The following is a 16,774-nucleotide window of genomic DNA, read 5'->3' on the forward strand; positions in this document are numbered from 1 at the left end:
CCTTCGTGACATATGAACAGGCTAATGAAACAGAACAATAACTTGATGAAATTAACTTCATTAAACGTTCGTCTAGGATGTCAAATGTTGGAGAGCTATTTAATGCAGTGTACTTGGACCGTTTAATGTCTATTCATCTTTTTTGTGGTAAAGGTGCTGTTCAATATCAATGACAGGATATCGTGTATCAATTCAAGCCATTGCATGCACTTGACAAAAGCAAACAAATAGCGCTTTCCTTAACGTTCTTCATCTCGAATTCACAGTTTAGCCTTCAACCTGGATAAAATCTCCAAGCTCACTGCAGGTCCCATATAGCGTTCAGTACTGGTGGTTTGTGGAATTATTCCCAAGATGGCGATTCCCCATCATTGTTTATTAAAGAACACATTTGCAGTTTCATTGTTCACACCTTGTGATTATTTAAGTTATAACACATACTGTGAAAAGTCTTGTTTAATTTTCAGACTTGAGTATGCACAGCACAAAATTCAACAAAATGTAAAAATAATTAATACTACAAAGGAAAAAATGGATAGGTAATCAGAAACCAAGAAATAAGACTTCAGTAGTTTACCACTGTTCAATAGTCATTAATCGAATCCAGGTTACAAACTAAAATCGAGGGGAATGTATCAAGTATAAGAGGAAAACAATGGAATACCAGAAACACTGCAACAAAAACACTATTAGTTATTATCAAATCATATACCGCTTTATCTGCATATAACATGTATAATTTTAAGTTGATACTTCTTTACTGTATTTATATTTGCAATAGTTATCAAAGGTACCAGGATTATAATTTAGTACGCCAGACGCGCGTTTCGTCTACATAAGACTCATCAGTGACGCTCATATCAAAATATTTATAAAGCCAAACAAGTACAAAGTTGAAGAGGATCCAAAATTCCAAAAAGTTGTGCCAAATACGGCTAAGGTAATCTATGCCTGGGATAAGAAAATCCTTAGTTTTTCGAAAAATTCAATGTTTTGTTAACTGGAAATTTATAAAAATGCAATCAGTGACGATGACTCCATAAGTACGTAGCCTCTTCTCTATTTTCTGGATGTTCCACTTGATAATGTTTTCGCAATTCGTCTGAAATTCGTCGATATCAATGAAATACAAAATTAAGCAGGAATCTTTTTTAAATGATAGTTTATGTTTGATTCTGTTTTTTCTTTCCTTCTTTTTTATGAGGATCATAAAAAGACAACATTTCACTCCCGGTTTTTAGTGGAGTACGTGTTGTTTCTTATTTATTATTTGTTACTGTTGATGTTAATGTCCTTTGGTTTTGTGAGTCTTTGTTTACTCCTTGGTTTTGATTGCTATTGTCTTCTAATACTTTTAAAGAGCGACTTTTCGAATACTTGATTCAACAGGTGTACAAACAATGAAATATTGCACCAAGATTTAAAGTCATAAGAAACGAGTGACTGGTGAAAAATAACGTTTATTCTATTTTGGAACCAAGGCATGCATATATTATAAAATCGTATAATCGTCAAATTTTGTTTGCTTGGTCAGTGTTGTTGTGAAACATTGGCTGCTAATTAATGGTCGTGTTTGGAAACAAAAATTAACTGATTGTATGCACCTTTGTAAACAATCAACAAGGAAGAATAAATATACAGGTCGATTAATTTTTCGACTGGCAAAACATATCTTTTGAGACAATAGTTTGTTAATTCATATTTTGATAAATTATTTCAATTAAATTTCATGATACAACTTGACAAATAAAATCTAGCAACCATGGTAATTTCTTTTGCCTTACATTAAATTCTTATTTACCTATTAATGTCAAAAGTCAATTTGATGGCCGCAGCATTGCTAATCGATTCAAAGTTGCTGGACTATGACATAGGGACGGGGCCGTGAAATAGCCGTCACATTGATTTGTAATGATAATAATGCAACATGAGCGAAAATATCTATAACAACTAGTTCCTATCAAAATAACTAAATAAAATGGAGAATGGAAATGGGGAATATGTCAAAGATAAAATAACCCGACCATAGAGCAAACAACAGCAAAAGGCCATCAATGGTGCTTCAATGCAGCGTTAAACTAGCATAGAAGTCAACATTGAAAACTGCTAAATAGTTGTTGGACCCTGAACTAGGGACAGGGACTCGATAGAACTAATATGTACTGATAGAAATGCAACTTTATAAAAAATATCATTGATTATTTACAAGAAGTAACGATCAAACTAACTTTCGCAGAACACTTAACCATGAAAATTGCTTATCAACTATAATTCGAAATACCTTGACCTAGTAGGCATGGCCTCGTCAAACTAATATGTCGTAAAAACTTATATGCACTGAAAGTAATACAATGTTATACAAAATTTCATCGATCTAACACAAGTTGTTCCTATCAAACCGATTTACTAAGCAGAAAGCAATTGTTGGTTACAAGAGCACAATTATTCGTAATGCATTTTCCATAGGTTACCACTAGTGTTTCGTATTTTTTTCGAAGACTACACAAACTAGGGAAAACGGGTAGCAGTTCCTGTTACTAGAAATGCCAGTGTTGCATTACAACCAAAAAAATATATAGGGTCATGCGGCTCTAATTGACTTAAAATGCAGTTGAAAAAGATCGTCTATTTTTTTCGCTAAATGAAAAAGGCATATTTTTAATTGCTCCGACGTGCAGAAATAGAAGATATTTTCTATACTTCAAAAAATGTGAATATGATTTTCGGCAATTTTTAAACCTAATTGGATAAGCTTTCGATTAAATGTAATTCCAATCTTGTATCAACCAATCAGAAGCCGTATAGGATTCTATTCTGAGTACCATCTTAAAATGTAAACAATTTTATACATCATACACCGTCGCCGCCGCTTCCGTAAAACAACACCTATGGCTCTCTTTCTCTGACAAACGATGCAGGCGAGATAAAAAGAGTTTATATATTTGCACAATAAAGAAATGTTTGTCAAAAATCTTTGAAAAACGATGCAGTTTATGTGACTTAGATAAGTTGAAATATCTTTACTTGATGTTTATTAAAAATGGTAAGTGGTGAAGATTGTAAATCAGGCTTTTTTATCGTCTCACAACGCTTTTATTATTATTTTTATGAATAGATAAATATACACAGTCATATTGGCGAGTAATTGGAAAGCTGTGATTGATATTTTTTAATGACTGTTTAAACTTACACTCGGATTTCCTAAAACAAGCAAACCCTACATAAAAAACAAAAGTCTTCTATACAGTTTTTCATCCATTCAACGAACCCATTTGTAAATATCCATACTCGCCAAAATTACAGGTTATTAGATCAATAAAAAGTACTTTTCGGGAACACTATGATATTAATTGAAAATATTTGTTTCCATTGCTTAATAAAATCTTACAAACAGATGTCATTTTTACACGGTGCTATATGTAAAGCACGATTTGCTTACCTTTTCGGAGAACCTAAGATTATTCCCAGTTTATTGTAAGTTCTTGTTGCTCAGTTATCAGTTTTGTATTGTATACTGTTGTTTGTCTTTTGAAAGTTTTTCTCTTTTTTTTTGTTAGTTTATTTTCAACTTATGTGTTTGAATATCCTTTGATATTTTTCCAATCTACTTAAAATTAGTTCTCCGCACTTGCTCCAAGTTATTTATATGCCACGCGTGAAATAAAAATAACGAGGAGCAAGAGCGGAGAACTAATTTTAATTATATTTGTTATTTTTTGTTTCTGTTATACTATAATAGCACAAAATATCAAATCAACATCTGATATGAAGGCTGAAAGATGTAAAGAAATTATGTCTTTAAAGTCCTAATCAAAACAAAAGGTTAACTGAAAAAAAACCTGACGGTTCAGAAACAAACTATCTACCATAAATCACAACATCCACATAGTTTGCTTGATACGAAGTTGTTCTATTCATGAATAGCAATGATGTTTTGTTGGTGGGAAATATGCTTTCATTTTAAAAGAAGTTAAGAATGTCTATTCCTTTTCGTCATGGTGAGAACCTTGAGTTTGCTTTTCGCAGTCGTTGTTATTTCTTTTTATGTATTTTGTTGTTGACATTTTTATCTATTGTGTCTGTTTGTTTTGTACACGCATCGTTGTCAATATAATGGAATTTGATGCGACTGTCATACAAGTTAGAGGTTTGACTTGCTACAAAACCATGTTCAATGTACCATTTTCTACATGAGAAAATGTCTGTTCCAAGTCAGGAATATGACAGTTGTTATCAATTCGTTTGTTGTATTTCAGCTTTTGATTAAGCCATTCGATTAGGGAATTTCCTTTTCGAGTTTTCCTCGGAGTTCAGTATTTTTGAGAATTAAATTTTTATGCACTATTAAACAGTTTGACATTCTCTCAATTTCAATTAAAAATCAATAACACACTCAATAGGTATCACCTACAGTCTGACGCCATGTTTTAATATTGTGATTATTTTGGCAGAATATTTTAATCTAGCAGATAAAATACATCGGGCATGAATTCAATGTTTCTTTTTTCTTTTCCGATTCAAACAATAAACGATTAAGTATACATATGACTAAAATTCAAATGTCCCCGTAAATTTATCATATCTGATTTGGAAGAGATTTCTGAAATCTGACTGTTTTCTGTTTGTTTTTTTTGGTGTTTTTTTACTTCAGAAAATAACAATTAAACGTACGAACAACGTCTATGATGAGTTGTGACTGGTACGATTACCTTTCTTTTTTACGCATTCATGGCATTTAACGGCAAAAAACCAAACGTGTGAATGATAAATTGCATGCTTACTTAATCATGTCTTTGATCACTTTCTGTTTCTTATCCTCGGTACATGGGGTTATTCAGGTCAGACCAGGTTTTTTAAACCATATAATTTATTTCCAATGAATGAGTAATTGAAATCGTTTTATTTTGTTATAACTATAGTCGATTACGTTATGTATATGCAGAACTTTAACCTCAATTCCATATACATGTGGATGAATGTAAAGAGATATGAGATATTTGACATCGGGAAATGAGCCGTGAATACAAAATATAGGAATCAGCATACACATTTTTATCATTTTTGTTTTAATTATACAAATGAAAGTAAGTGACCTCCCCATTTTGCATGAAGTGCGGAAGTACTTTCTAAAATGTGATTCACTCAATTTGTATAAATTTTTAAACACATAGTATTCAATTCTTAGCATTCCGTGTGAAACAAGTTGTAGTACATCATATATCTGAAACTTGCATATAAAGGAGAGGGACGAAAGATACCAAAGGGACAGTCAAACTCATAAATCCAAAACAAACCGACAACGCCATGGCCAAAAATGAAAAAGACAAACAGAAAAACAATAGTACACATGACACAACATAGAAAACTAAAGAATAAACAACACGAACCCCACAAAAACTAGGGGTGATCTCAGGTGCTCCGGAAGGGTAAGCAGATCCTGCTCCACATGTGGCACCCGTCGTGTTGCTTATGTGATTACAAATCCGGTAAATAGTCTAATTCGGTAGGTCATATTCATGAAAGGGAAGGGGATTGTAGTTACGACGTAAGGAGTATATCCGATATCATTTGTGAAACGGTTATTCCATAACGGTCAACCAACTCGTAATGGCGTCCGTAAAATTTACGAAGGGATGATTTCAACTTCACCATTTGGAACTCTTGGTTTAATAGCTTCCTTGTGAGTAGCAAACCTCTATCAAGAAAATCATGATAGGAAATACAAGCACGGGAAATGATGAGTTTAGGTAAAAGTAGATACTCATTCTAAATTATTTAACAAGTTGCAATCATAATTATAAATGAAAATGAAAAGTAATAAGTAAAGTGGAGAAATAATAATTTGCTTTTAGCGACCAGTCTAGTTCCATTTTGTTAAAATAAGCTTCAAAACATCGCTGATGAATTATTCACTTGAATAATTCGACCTCAGTGAATCCGTTTTCATGTGACCTTGAATTTTACTCATCAGCTTGAAATTGGTTATGTTCATGTATGTTTTTAGTGTGTTCATATAATTAAGGGAAAACAATGCCAACATTGAAAGTAAAACAAAGGTGAACCATTTTGTTGGTTGATTCGCTCTACAACAGTTTTGCACAGGTGAAAACAATGGTTGACTTATTTTTAACCTATAATACGAAATCAAAGGAGTTGGTCCAGTAAGACCCTTTTTTTGCCCCAAAATATAGCAGTTTTACAAAATTGTTAAAATGTAAATTTTTAGTTATTTATTGGAAAGAAGAATGCTTCTGCTACATAAATATGGGCTGTTTTGACAATACAAGTCACATATATCAATTACTAGCATCATTAAGGCATGCTAAATTACTGAAATCTTCACAATTTTAGCATTTGAGCTAAATTTTAGACGGTTTCCGTCTAAAATGAAAGTGGCCGCATTTGTGTTCATTCTTAATATTGAAATGTAAGTTGTATTTGATGATAATACATAACATATATAAAGGTTGAGGATGAACACGGATGCGGCCACTTTCATTTTTGACAAAAAAACATCTGAAAAGTGTCATTTTTTGGCATATTTGATAGATTTTTCATATTTGAGCTTGAGTCGGAGCGTATTTAATGACTAAATCAGTTGAAATCTTTCACGTAAACGAATCGAATCGAATGAAATAGACACGTAAGTGTTTACAAAATGTCCAAAATCTTTCGTCAGATGAACCTGAAATATGAGTCCAAAATCGGCCCTTACCGGACCTACTCCTTTATCTTGAAAAATTCAATCGCACCATGCGCACGTTATTGCAATCAATTCATAAACATATTTATGATTAAAGAAGTTTTTTGTGTTCGTCGGTGGTCATTATGATGGTCAAAAATAAAATACAAACGGAATGATGATATTTTATCGAGTCATGAATTGTAACTTGTTTATTTCAGACTTGTTGTACCATTTCCTCGATCACGTGTAATTTTTTTTTTATTGATAATCACAATTTTCCACTTTAACATACAGATTACATATAATCAATAAAAGTTACATATAAAATCAGGTTCACGACAATAAAAATCCTCTGCCTATGATATCATCTTCCTCCAAAGTGAAGGTCGATGTACCAGTATAGTAACCATTACCCGTGACCTCTACTATGACTGCATCATAATCTCCACATTTCACTGATTTTACGGGTTTTGCTTTGAATGTTGCACCTGTGATACTTTCAAACGTCCTTGTTTGACCCAGTTTTATCAATCCTCTACCAAACTGCTGTGCTATCCTGGATGTAACACCTGATCCACAAGGTGAGCGATCCAACTAAACAATAAATATAAATCTTATGTAGAAATTATATATCTATATTTTACTGGGTTTTATATAACTTCTACGGCGAACATATGTAGCATACCAGGTAGTCCTTCCTTTTTTTTATTCCAGTTCATTAAAATTGTTCCAATTAAAAGCTTTTTCCAATAATAAGTTATTTTTCAGAATTTAATTTTCTATGGTTTAGGAGCTTTGTTCCTTGATGTATTCAACTAGATTTATTTCCCAAGATTACAATTTGCTCTGTCATACCTTTTTTTTTATACTTTTCTGGACTACTAATAACGATACTAAGAAATAATCTTGTTGGCACATTGTTTTCAATTTAATTGAATTTAATGCGACAGTCATACAAATAAGACTTTTAGCTAGCTATGAAACCAGGTTTAATCCACCTTTTCCTATATCAGGAGATGTCTGTACCGAAACAGTAATCCGACAGTTGTTTTCCGTTCATTTGATGTGTTTGGGCTTTTGACTTCGACTTTGATCAAGGAATTTAAATTTTCCTTCGAGTTCGGTAATTATTGTTATTTCACTTTTTCCAATATGAAAGTAATATATTTGCGTTTTATATGTTCATCCAACTTCATCAATATCACGGAACTAAAAATGTATGAACAACTATAGTAGAAGCGGGAGGCTTAGCTATCTATAAAAAAGGTTAATAAACCTTATTCTTCGGGATGTTCCTGTACTAGTCAGAAATAAGACAAAGGTTCAACATTCGTTACATTGTTGATAAAGAATAGCTTTTGATCCTGTTTATTTTAAGGGACCCCTTGCTTTTTGAATTTACCTTGTAGTTTAGTGTTTTTGTTGAGGAGTCATTGATAACCAGATAAAAAAAATATTTTAGTCAACTTACACGTAATATTTATCGAATATCGAAGGCAATGCTATAAGTATTTAAATTAAAAATAAAAATTACGACATCACATTTATTATTTACCATTCTATCCGCAAATACACAGCAATTGGCTGTAACTTCTTTACTGTATTCATCTTTTCCATCAGTGATGATGGCTGCATACATATATGATAGGTCACTGTAATCGGGATGTGCTACTTTATAGTCTTTCCTCAGTTGTTCTAAAATACAATGAATGTGATGTATTCAGGATAAATTGGACTGCCACTTGAAAATAAAGGTTTGATTTATAGGTACAGACAATTTTGCTATTCAACAGGCTTTCGGTGGGCTACTGAGAGAGTTTTACTAATGCTCTTTAAAGAATGGAAAATAGCGAAATGCTAAGTAATAAAGGATGCCAAAAAAAACCCAGTTAGAGCAAATAAGGAATAGACGAAATATCCTTAAAAAAACAGAACTGAAGACACCTCAATTTAGACCCTCTTATGTTACGCTCACGGCATTTCATCCATAGGCGTATGAAATCAAACTAGGACATTGATTGATTTTTTCGAGTTTACTCTACTCCGTTATTTCTGTTTTAGATTAACAGATTCTTTAATGTTCTGTTCAATGTTTGACTGTTAAATCAAATATGTTAAAGGATATAATTATTTTTATAATTAACTTACAATTATAGTTATTGTTACAATTTCCACAAATATACTAACATTTGACTGGTACTTTTCCGACCTAGTAAGTCAATACATAAGTACTAAGCTATGAAGTTGTAATGTTATTATTTTTGTAACTTTGTAACTGTTGATTATTAATACTTATTTGTGTATAGTATCTTATTATGTAAATTCAATACAGAATTTTCTCTACTTTCAAGTACTGATTTTTTAAAAACTGTTTCGATATGAATTTTGCAGCATGGTTACAGTATTGATTTTTGTGGTACTGCAGCAGTACTGATTTTGTCAGTACTGTGAACTTGTTGATTGTTGCAGTGTTCTTCCTAGACTGATTTAATTCTATTCCGATTTCGTACCTTCTTTTCCTTGCTCAACTCTTCTTTTTCAGTAATTGTTCTTGACCTTCCTTTTCAGTGTTGTTTTTGAATTGTCAGTTAAAGTCAACTATTATTTCCAAATAATAATGAAGAGTACAGGTATTCATATTTTTTTGGTTTTCTTCTTTTATCTTTTTTTTTTATAAATTGCGCATTTTATATGTTGTAATTCGAATGCATTACATGATTAGTCACATAAAAACTAATAACTATAATTATATCATATCAAAAAAACTGAAACTAATTGACTGATTGACTTTTTTTACGCATACAAACAAACCACAACCGATAGTAAAAATAGCAACAAAATTAACTTTAGTGTACTTAAAATAAATTTTCAATATTATGAAAACAGAGATTAAAAAAGAGTTAATATCAGTAAAAATACAGTTTTAGTTCAACGAGCCAAGGTTGTATGTAAAATTGTAGCAAATCGGTGACATACACTATTTACTGTTCCTTGACCTCACATGTATATACAGTTTAATTGTTTAAAGAACTGAGAAATCTTTGTAAACTGAATATAGGTACCTAAAGTTGCTCCAACTGCTGCTCTTATCTTGCTGGCTGATGATTTAATGTTCATGTTAAACTGTGATGCAGGCACCAGGGCAAAGAAGCCACCACCAAACGAGATATCGACGACAATCTTTCCATATTCTGGTACATCAACTGATACATCTGATGTAATATACAAAAGAAGTAAAATCTCAAAAATACTGAGCTCCGATGAAAATTCAAAACAGAACGTCCCTAATCAACGGCAAAATCAAAAGCTTAAACACATTAAACGAATGGATTATAACAACTGTCACATCCCTGAATTTGTACAGGTATTTTTTAATGAAGACAATTATGGATTAAATCTGGTTTTATAGCTAGCTAAACCTCTCACTTGTATGACAGTCGCATTTAATTCCATCATATTGGCAACGATGTGTGAACAATAACAAACAGACATAAATGGTAAAAATGTCAAAAATAAGGGTTCAGCAGTCAACATTGTGTTAATAATCTTTATCTCTATAAAAGCAAACAAATATGTAACAAAGAAGCACAAAAAGGCATATAGACACAGCACATAAGCAAAAATTAAAGACTGGATATTTAACATAATAAGATTTGATTTTATAAAACGTTTGAACAGATAATGAAAGCAATTTGGTTGTGGTAATGAGCGTTCATCTCGTTATTGCCTCCGAAGACTATTAACAACAGAAGATAGTCTTACTCTATTATTTTGGTATTGATGTTAACAGCTACATTTTATTCCTAAGTAATGCTTAATAATCGAAGGAATGCTTGAAAAATCGCAATCATAATCATAATAAAAATAAAAACCCTTTTGTGTACTCAACTATCCAGTTATAATTGTTTCATCTTACCTTTTGCGTAAAGAAAGGAAGGGACACTTAGAAAGCTAACAGCTCCACTTTTCTTTCCATCGTACTGCACACGTGCCTCAACAAGTCCACAGGGACATTGTATTCTCACAACTGTTTCTGGTATAGTAAGGTTCTTCACAAGTCCTTTATCAACCATATATCGTCCCAAAGATATAACACCATGTCCACACATAGGACTATACCCCTCATTATTAATGAATATAACACCAATATCAGCCTCGGGTAGATCAGGGGGAACTAGTATTGCCCCGAACATATCAAAATGTCCTCGTGGTTCCCACATTATGAGCTTACGCGGGTGGTCGTACTCTTTCTTCAGGTAGTTAATTTTATCCAATATTTTGTCTCCTGGTATTTCAGGATACCCCTTTTCTACAATTCTGAATGGTTCCCCTCCAGTATGCATCTCGGTTGTAACAAAGGTTGCCATGTCTGTAGTCTTACAATAACGACAGTCTAGATAACAGACAGGTTTGTTTATCATTTACAAAATGACCTTAATATAGCGTTAGTAAATGTGTACACATATATAAAGATATTAAGTTTACTGATTTCTCAGGGTTATAAGTCTATGAAAAAACACACATAGACAATACACAATTAACGATTTGGAATGTGAATGTAAACCACATTTGAAAGCTGAATATAATATCAACGCATATATGGGAACAGTTTTTGAAATTATTTGGCTTGGTCTACTGTGTTTAATTACTATTCTTTGGGTACCAATGTTCTTGAAATTCAGTGGTAAAAGGTTAATGCGGGGTTCACACATTGCCGATTATTGCTCTCGTTTGAGATCAGACAGCGATACGACACGAAAAGTGAAAATGTCGGATTACTATCCTCAATTATGTGGAATGTCCTATCATTGTCTGAACTCAGTACTCGTTTAAGTTCGTAACAGATTCCTACGGGTCGGGAAGAGTCCGAATAGTTCGACGATGCATCCCGACAGTTAGGTGCGTCCCGTAACATTCGGGGAAACTCAGCTGATTTTGTCTAGTCGGATTACAATCGTGCCTATGTCGTGACAGATTCTGCTGTATCGGATCAAAATCCTAACAATGTTCTGTGTATTCTGGACGGTGTCCTGTGGAACGGGAATGATCTGGAGAAACTTTTCATTGCTGTCTTTCTGCCTATTGAGTCCAGATTGCATCCAGATCTTGTCGATTGCGAACCGTTTTTGCCGAAACCGTTAACTTAAAGGACAAACATTATTAAATCGATTTCCGCAACTTGAGGTAATTTATGATAAAATGACATGACAAAACGAACAGAACCAGAATGAACCAACATATAAAAAAACGAATAAAACTTGCAAAAATTAATCGAAGTCAAAAACCCTCTTCGACGCCGCATTTTAAGTGTAATGTCGTGTTGTAAGAACATCGTGCCCAACGTTTGAGAAATAGAGCAATCGATACTTCAATTCACCCTTAAGCTTGGCTTGCCTTGGTTGGACTGAATGTCAGTCCTCATGAATGTCAGTCATCAGAGATTGCATTTATTCTTTTTTCACCAAGTGGAGGTTTATAACCTTAACAGCCATTGCACGGTCGATTATATATTAGTCTGAGCTAAGATCTATGGAATATATAAATTTTTCACAGAAGGTAACCAAAGAAGGTAACCAAAGATTTTGCGACGATGCACATATTAAACTTTACAATACAAATAAATATCTGTAACCAGTGAATTCAAATAACAAAAGCTATGCAATTAACAAATATATACTTTTATCTTACCTCCTATACATTTCCAGGAATATGATTGGTTAAAAGCGTCCGCGTGCAAACCGTGTATATTTGATATTAGGTTAGTAGGGAGGCGGGGTTTATCTCATACACGGTTAGTAGTGGAGTTATTTCCCTTTATTTTCCATATTAGGTAAGAAGGGGGCGGGGCTTATTTCATACACGGTTAGTAATGGTGTTATGTCCCTTTATAAAAACAAAACGGTACTGAGAAAAAAACTTAAAAGTTCCAACAGACGAAGAAATTGATGATTAAGATTGAAATAATTTCATAAAACACATTTAAACCTTACAAGTCGTTATTGTTGGCATCTGTTTTTGTAGGATCAATGGAAGTATTTTCTTAATGTTAACAGTATTGAAGACTTGCTCATTTTGAGAATCACTAGTCTTAATTTCACACGTTAAGATAGTCGGTAAGATAAATTCGTTACATAGTGTGCTAGTGACGTAATACGGTATATATGGGGTCAGTAAATTCCATATGGGGATTCGAGCTTCGCTCTCACCCCATATGGAATTTACTGACCCCATATATACCGTATTGGGTCACTAGCACACTATGTAACTAATAATATTAAGCTTCATGTAAATTATTTAACAATGAAATACATTAAATATGAGGGCATTTTGATGACCTATAGTTGGTAATTTCTAAGTCATTTAGTCTCTTGGCAATCATATTAAACACAGATTATTTTATATATATATTGATGTCGTTGTTACGACATGTTATGTCAAAATTACGACATGTTATGTCGAAATTACGACATGGCGATGTCGTTATAACGAACATATTTTTTTAATGGCCCTTTAATATCGTCTTCCGTATGTAAGAAAATTTTGTTGTTTGGATGTACAAGTACCCGGCCACGTCCACTCTGTGTTTAAGTTAGATGTATGTCTATTTGTATCCATCTGATGAGTTAATAGATATAGGAAGATGTGATGTGAGTGCCAATGAGACACCTCTCCATCCAAATAACAATTAATAAAAGTAAACCATTATAGGTCAATGTACGGCCTTCAACTGCAAGCCTTTTTCAACTGATATTGATAATTCGTTTTTATGTTGTACTGTTACACGACTGTCCCAGGTATGTGGGAGGGTTTGGATCCCTCTAACATGTTTAACACCGCCCATTCTGGTATGTGTATGTCTGTCCAAAGTCAGCAGGCTATAATTTTGGGTTGTCGTTTGTTGCTGTTACATATTTGTTTCTCGGATTTTTTTGGTTGTTTTTTTTTTTGTACATAAATTAGGCCGTTAGTTTTCTCGTTTGAATTGTTTTATATTTGACATTTCGTGACGTTTTATAGCTGACTATACGGTATGGGCTTTGCTCGTTGTTTAAATACGTACGGTGACCTATAGTTGTTTATTTCTTCCGTGTGAAAAGTTGTCCCATTGACAACCATTCCACAGTTTCTTTCTTTTACTCGGCTCGAAACAGGAGGAATAGCTAAAGCTCGTATGTCACCTGTCTCAGCCTCGTAGAAATACAGTTGATATTTATAGATCATTAACAGTTATTGTCTAGGGAATCCAATTAGAAAACTTTCGATTGTTAATGGAAAGAACATCATCAATACATCTGAATGTGAAATCAGATGACCTGGTTTCTTTTAAATTCTTGTTTTTGACAATTGTCTGAATGAACTCCGACTTTTATGAAAATAAGGAAAGTTCAGCAAGGACACATTATACAAAATAAAAGATTGAGCAACACGAACCCCACCAAAAACGTGGGTTGATTTAAGGTGCTCCGGAAGGGTAAGTAAATCCTGCTCCACATGCGACACTGGAACAGACTTCTTCCCATCAGTATACTGACTTATGTGCACCATATGACAAACAAAAATAGAAAAGAGATAAGACAGCGAATAAAATGATTGTTCATAATTTTGGAGATAATGATGATTTGGTTTTATCATTTTTTTAAGGATATGAGTCATTTTCAAAAAATGTCGAATTTTGAAAAATTTATTAAAAGTTACTTATTCAAACAACCCTCTACATAATCAAATCAAAACAAACAGTACTTAAAGAACAACATATTAAAAAATGCAATCTTAATAATGTCATACAAGAATATCTTGAAACATTTTTTGATAGGTGGTACAATATTTTGTCTCTCCTGTTACCATTTTTAAAAGAAATTTTGGGTTATTAAGAAAACGTTTAGATAATTTTAAGCTTGTTTTACGTAGCCAATTAGATGGTTTTCAAGCGCGTAAACTTCTATATATATTCATTCTGTAAAATAACCAATTAGATGGTTTTCAAGCGAGTAAACTTCTATATATATTCATTCTGTAAAATAATAAATTATTTGGCAATTTTCCAGGTTGTACTGAAAAATGCCTCAGAAAATTGGTTTTTAAAAGTTGTAAAAAAATACCACCAGTAATGCAAGTCTATGATAGCAATACATATTGTTCGGCATGTTTTCTCTCTTTCAAATAAACCCAACATCAAGTAAATCCCTCATAAGTTAGTTTACTTTTCTCTTTGTTTCGTTAGTAACAGGAACGTACGTTTATGATATATCACTATATAAAAGTCTATCCTGTTACCTTTTTGTCAATCCTGTTACCGATATCAGTATTGCCCCTGTAAATGCTTAATTGGGAAGAATAAGACGTTATAACTTTAAGATGAGTTCAAACAACGAAATATTTCATTCCACCATTTGCTACATTTGAAAATGCCTGTGCCGGGTCAGGAATGTGACAGTTCTTGTCCATTTGTTTTTGATGTGTTATTTGATTTTGCCGTGTGATTATGGACTTTCCGATTGGATTTTCCTCTTGAGTTCAGTATTTTTGTGATTTTACTTTTTGCAACTATATACTAAGATAAATTTTTAACGACGTTTCTGTCTACAATTGTCTATCTTGTTATTATAGCCATAGCAACCATAGTAACAGGATAGACAGATTTCTTCATTTTTGACTGCTGTTGTGAAATAGCTTCTCCTTTTGGTGAAGTGATTATGGTTTTCTGTTGTGGATTTGATTTCCAACACGTTATTGCACATTTTACAAGTATACTGTTGGTGTAATTAATCAAAATTGTTGGTAACAGCATAGACATGAAAAAAAATACCCTCAATTTTTTTTCACTATAAAATGTCTTAAAATTTCTTTTCTCTACACTGTCGTTCAAGAAACGTGGTGTTTTGAATGTAAAGGTTACTTTGCACTTTTGAAATCAGCATGACTGATTCGATATTCATGAGAGAACAATATCACAGCTGGTTTAAGTAGCTGTAACAGGATGGACATGAACCTCCCGTACGCTGATTGAATTTAGAATTTAGATAATGTAGATGATATGTTACATATAATGATTAAGAAGCTACGATTTTTCGTTAGAGTAATTATTAACGTTCTTAAAAAGTCCCTTTTGCAGACATCAAGGCGATCAGAAAATAGGAAAAAAATCATTTGAAATGTGCTTTTCTGACACTGTACACACACAAATACCCCCAAAACCGGACTTAAATACATTTTAATCTTATCAAAATACTAGTAGATGTAAATCGTGTTTATTATCGATGTTCTGAATCACAAATCCGACAAGCTTTCATTTATACCATTACAACTAAAAGTTCCATTAGAAATAAAAAAAAAAATAAACAAAAAAATAAAATAGCATGGATGTACTGAAAATTCGACATTTTTTTACCCATATAACAACCCCCTCCCCTTTAAACGAATGAGTGAATGAAGATGACGGATTTGGTGTTCAACTCCAGTGGCAAATATCACATACATTTCGGGACGAGAACATGGTAATTATTTTTAAGAATTGAATGCTTCTTTTTGTAACTTCATTGGGGTGTAAAAGCGTTGACCGAAGTACATTTTGTAAGAAGCGCTTCATTCTAAAATGTGCGCACGGTCAACGCTTTTACAACCCTATGAAGTTACAAAAAAGAAGCATTCAATACTTATAATTACATTTTTTAGCTAGGATCATGAAAACACGAATTTTATATTTTTTCTTATTTAATTCACCTGTGCACTTTATTGTGGGACCTCGTGTTATCATGAATGATCAGTTTTATTTTATTGAGTGATGCAATTGCTTAAGGAATAACACGTGATGTGCAGTTAGCCAATCATAATAACGTGTTATAATGAAACATGCATCTAATGTAATTATATGAAAATGAATTAAGTTCTGTACTAGACCATGTAACTAGACCTCGCCGAGGCTCGTACTTTCAAATTTGATAATTAAACTATTTCTATTAAATAAATCCGATAATCCGCTGGTACCAATGTAGGAATCTAAAGTACAAAATGTAGATGTCAATTTCAATTGAAGTAGATAGCACGTAAAATATTTATCAAACAATAATTATCATGCTAATTTATTGTCAT

The 16,774-nt window shown here is 32.8% G+C and overlaps 1 protein-coding gene across 1 annotated transcript; it reads right to left on the bottom strand.

Annotated features, from left to right (window-relative positions):
- Positions 1 to 6,929: 6,929 nt before the first annotated feature.
- Positions 6,930 to 11,087, bottom strand: LOC139516312 (trans-L-3-hydroxyproline dehydratase-like). Its single transcript, XM_071306352.1, has 4 exons — positions 10,602 to 11,087; positions 9,748 to 9,897; positions 8,241 to 8,380; positions 6,930 to 7,279 (listed from the first exon to the last, which is right to left on the bottom strand). Exons 1-4 carry the CDS (start codon positions 11,050 to 11,052, stop codon positions 7,019 to 7,021), a joined length of 1,002 nt encoding a protein of 333 aa, XP_071162453.1. The 5' UTR covers positions 11,053 to 11,087; the 3' UTR covers positions 6,930 to 7,018.
- Positions 11,088 to 16,774: the final 5,687 nt, after the last annotated feature.

This window comes from Mytilus edulis, chromosome 3 (genome assembly GCF_963676685.1).
Source record: "Mytilus edulis chromosome 3, xbMytEdul2.2, whole genome shotgun sequence".
NCBI lineage: Eukaryota > Metazoa > Mollusca > Bivalvia > Mytilida > Mytilidae > Mytilus > Mytilus edulis.